Source organism: Triticum dicoccoides, chromosome 1B (genome assembly GCF_002162155.2).
Source record: "Triticum dicoccoides isolate Atlit2015 ecotype Zavitan chromosome 1B, WEW_v2.0, whole genome shotgun sequence".
Lineage (NCBI taxonomy): Eukaryota > Viridiplantae > Streptophyta > Magnoliopsida > Poales > Poaceae > Triticum > Triticum dicoccoides.
The window spans coordinates 144,137,115-144,141,366 of NC_041381.1; the positions used below are offsets into that span (position 1 = coordinate 144,137,115).

At 55.4% G+C, this 4,252-nt stretch overlaps 1 protein-coding gene across 2 annotated transcripts; it reads left to right on the plus strand.

Annotated features, from left to right (window-relative positions):
* The first annotated feature begins 578 nt into the window (after positions 1 to 578).
* On the plus strand, positions 579 to 3,214 carry LOC119323988 (transcription factor APG-like). Of its 2 annotated transcripts, XM_037597713.1 has the most exons (5): positions 579 to 1,004; positions 1,153 to 2,071; positions 2,158 to 2,250; positions 2,386 to 2,451; positions 2,540 to 3,214. In XM_037597713.1, coding segments are annotated over exons 1-5 (1,509 nt in total). In that variant the 5' UTR covers positions 579 to 1,002; the 3' UTR covers positions 2,969 to 3,214. The 2 variants fall into 2 exon arrangements, with proteins under 2 accessions (XP_037453610.1, XP_037453601.1); XM_037597704.1 differs by lacking the exon at positions 579 to 1,004 and having other exon boundaries at positions 1,019 to 2,071.
* The last annotated feature ends 1,038 nt before the right edge of the window (positions 3,215 to 4,252 follow it).

Genomic DNA, 4,252 nt, shown 5'->3' on the forward strand with positions numbered 1-4,252 from the left:
CCAACTAGGGATGCATACAGCCTTATTTAAGCATGAGTACTAAGATTTTTAATCTCGGTTATGCACCCATGCGTGAGTACCAAGAAAGTCTACTCCTCAAGAATAAATAAGGACCTAAATTCGTCTCCGTGAGGATTTGAACCTAGGTGTTGGGTTTGTACATCCAGAATAAGGTGTCGGAGAAGAACGCGTGGGTGAATCAAAAAAATTGGGAAGAATTTCACTTCCCTGGCCTCTGCACCAACTAGGGATGCATACAGCCTTATTTAAGTATGAGTACTAAGATTTTTAATCTCGGTTATGCACCTATGCGTGAGTACCAAGAAAGTCTACTCCTCAAGAATAAATAGGGACATAAATCCGTCTTTGTGAGGATTTGAACCTAGATGTTGGGTTTGTACATCCAAACCCTCCACCAGTTGAGCTAGGCTCACTGGTGTGAAAGCTGCGGGTGAGACCCTGCACAGGTGATGGTGCAGCGCTGCATGAGAAAGTTTGGCTGGTAACCGACGGCCGGCCACGAGGATAGGCAGTAGGCCAGTAGCCACCGGATCGAGATCGCTGGGGTGATGGGCAGACAGTGCGGCAACAAATAGGTCGTGGTCTAGCGGCACGAGCTTCCCCCCTCTCGATCGTCGTCCCGGCTATATATTCGACGGCTCGGCGGGCGCCCCCCACTTCGACCTCCCGCTGCCCATCCCCCACCCGTGCCGCGTCCGTTGGCATCAATGGCGACGCCTCGTTAGGTGGCGCGTCGCTCTTCCTTAACTGCTCCCCCTCACACACGCGCATCGGATTCAGACGGCTCTGCTTCGAGTTGGTGCGCTACTCCTCCACCCCTCCTTCCCTGCAGCTGCAGCTCCGCTCGTGACTCGTGACGGGAAGAGGGAAGATAAAATAATACTCTGCCAACCGCGGCGAGGCGTCGGCCGTGCTACACCTGTCGCCGCAAGAGCTGGGAGATCTCCGTCGTTTATATATCGACACCTGCCGGTGCCGGGGATGTGAGTTTCTTGACGCACGGCCGCCGTGCTCTTCCTTTTCTTCTTGGTTCTTGATTCGCCGGCCATTGCTAGCTTAGCTTAGTCTGGTCTCTGGTGTGCGCGCGGGCGCGGGTACTGACGATGATGTGTGCGTGATGCTGCTGCGCAGGAGTGAGCCGGGCAACGAGCTGGAGGAGCTGCTCTGGGATAACGGACCGGCGCTCCGGCGGGCGGCATCGCCCTTCCCTCCCTTCTCCTGCAGCGCCGCCGGCACTATGAAGGCGCAGGAGCTCGCCAAGCACCCCGCGTCGGCGACGGCGATGGCGCAGGGACATGACGACGACGCCGTGCCGTGGTTGCAACATTACCCCATCATCGGCGTGGACGACGACGGCAGCGGCGGCGACACGGCCCCGCTGCCCCAGGACTACTTCTCCACCTTGTTTCCCGGTTTCTCCGAGCTCCCCGCTGCGGTGGCGAGCAGAGATGCCGGAGCGCCATCGACGTCTCACGCAGCGGTCGTCGTGCCGCCGCTGCCGGAGCCACCTGCGCCCCCCAAGCAGCAGCAGCAGGCGCCTCGATCCACCGGCGAGGGCGTCATGAACTTCTCCTTCTTCTCGAGGCCCCTGCAGCGCTCGCTGCCGCAGGCCAGCACGAGAACGTCTGCCGCGGGGAGCAAGTCCGTCGAGTCGACGCTGCTGCAGACCAACAGGCTAAGAAGCACCCCGCTGTTCTCGGAGCAGAGGACGGCGTGGCTGCAGCCGCCCAAGGAGTCGCCCGCCGCGGTATCCGCATCCCGTCCTCCGGCACCGCCGGTGCCTGTCCGGCATGCTGCAGAACCGGCTGCGGCGTTACCCCAGAGACTGCAACCGGAAGCGAGGGCTGCGGCGTTACCACCGAGATTGCAACCGGAAGTGAGGGCTGCGGCGTTACCCCAGAGATTACAATCGGAGGCGAGGGCTTCCGAGATGCCACCGCCGCCCGCAACAGCGACGACCTCGTCTGTCTGCTCCGACAACGGTGAGCGGAGCCAGCTGAAGAGGAGCAGCCACCAGACTCTGGAGTGGTCCGTCAGTCAGGACGACGAGGTAAAGCGCTGGACACATGGTTAACACCACGAACGCAGTATTGTGCTTCTTGTTTCATCAAAATCTCAAACGCAATCTGCCTGCAGGATCTCGACGACGAGGCCGGCGGGCTGAGAAGGTCGGCGGCGAGGAGCACCAAGCGCGGCCGCACCGCGGAAGTGCACAACATGTCGGAGAGGGTATGTACTAGTAGCGATCCCGAATGCACAAAATAAATAAATGTACACAGTACACCGAAGTGGCATTCTTCCGGTTGCTAAATTGGTATTCCTTCTTGGAAGATAGCTAAATTGGTGTATGAAATTGCTATGCAGAGGAGAAGGGATCGAATCAACGAGAAGATGCGCGCCCTGCAAGAACTCATCCCCAACTGCAACAAGGTACACGACACACCCAACCCTCGCAAGAAAACTCGAAAAATCTTTGACAATGAGCACAGCGTGACATCCAATGTTTGTGGTGATGAAGATTGACAAGGCGTCGATGCTGGAGGAGGCCATCGAGTACCTCAAGACCCTGCAGCTCCAGGTCCAGATGATGTCGACGATGGGGACGGCCGGGCTGTGCATGCCGCCGATGATGGCAATGCAGCACATGCAGATGCCGCCCATGGCGCACTTCCACCACCACCACCTCGGCGCCATGGGGTTCGGCATGGGCCCCTTCGACCCGCGCCTCGTCGCCGCCGCCGGCGCCGCGCAGTTCCCTTACCCGATGATGCCCGGCGCGCCCATTTTCGGCGGCCACGCGATGCCTCCCCCGCCACCGTTCCACCAGGCGGCGGTGGCGGGCGCTCACATGGCTCCCGGCCCCGTCACCAACGATGCCGCCACCGCAGCGCAGGCCGAGCACGAGCAGACACCGGGCGACCATCCGCAGGTCCCACGAACAATGTAAACTAGCTCCAACAGCGGCGGAGGTCGACCTGGCTCTGTAGCAGGCTAGGGGCGCACGCAGCAAGGCTCGGTAACTCCGAGCAGGGCTGCGGCAAAACGTAGCTGTAAAATCTTTGTGAAACTGTAAAATGGTTCACTGCTCCGGCATCTTCTCCGTGTCAGAGGATAGGCCGGGTACAGTGTCTGCTGGAGAGGATCAATGGATCAGGATCGCTTCTGCTTCCCGCTGCAGTACACAATCCTGACATGTCCTACCACCATTTTTAAAGCTCTGTCCGCCGCTCATGATGCTCATCATGCTGCGGGCAGGAGTCAATCTGAAGTACAGCGAGCACTGTTCGTGCACATGCATCATGGCGCCGGTGGCAGCTTGAGCTGGCACGAGCTCGGGCAGTCCATGCCTTATCATCAGCCGCTTGTGGTGGCGTAGTCGGTCGGGGCCAACATGCTTCGATCACATCGCCCGCACGATGTTGCCCAACCGGGGAGCAGAGCAAGCCGCGCAAAGGGTTTGGATCAAGCCAACTGAAAACGTGAGAATAGAAAAAACACAAGATTAACATGACATGTTCATCTCAATCCTATCCTATAGGATTTGGCTTGTTTGATTGCATCGTAGAAGAAATGAAAGGATCCTTTTAAAGAAGTTTGAGTGAAGGTTAGAAATTGAGTCAAAACCATAGGTGCATGACCTTGGCGAGAAAAGTCAGTTTGGTGTTAAAACTTGTGGCATACATAGAACCGGTGATAGAATTTGGTTTGGACATACATCTACGGTGTTAACTACGCTGGCGCTTGCCAGCATGGCGCGGCACGTGACCTGGTTTTCTTTTTTTGCAAAAATCCTCCTAGACTTCTATTTTTTGTCACGAAAAAGCCGCTTGAAGTTTTTCCTTACAAAAATGGAAGGTGTCCATTGGGCCCCACCTGTCAGGATACATTATTACAAGAAAATAATATGCAAAGTATTGCGTCGCTCGGTTCTAACAGAAGACCTGCAAGACTACAGCCGGCCGGCGAGCAGATCAAGTACCATTTTGATGCACGCACATAAGTCTTGAATGGGCTGCTGTCATGGCGGCCCATTTTTCACATGTTAGCTATTTTCCCTTACTTAGAAATATTTAAATTATAAATAATATCACTACAAAATAAATAAATCATTTAAAATAATGTTCATGTAATTATAAAGAATATACTCCCTCCGTTTTTATTTAGTTCGCATATTAGCTTTGGTCAAAGTCAAGCTTTACAAACTTTGATCAAGTTTATAAACAAAAATATT

Excerpts from the sequence above, each read along its gene's own strand:
- LOC119323988 (XM_037597704.1), top strand. The coding sequence starts at position 1,139 with ATGCTGCTGCGCAGGAGTGAGCCGGGCAACGAGCTGGAGGAGCTGCTC. Across the intron at positions 2,072-2,157 it reads CCGTCAGTCAGGACGACGAG|GATCTCGACGACGAGGCCGG; the intron begins GTAAAGCGCTGG and ends ATCTGCCTGCAG. Across the intron at positions 2,251-2,385 it reads TGCACAACATGTCGGAGAGG|AGGAGAAGGGATCGAATCAA; the intron begins GTATGTACTAGT and ends ATTGCTATGCAG.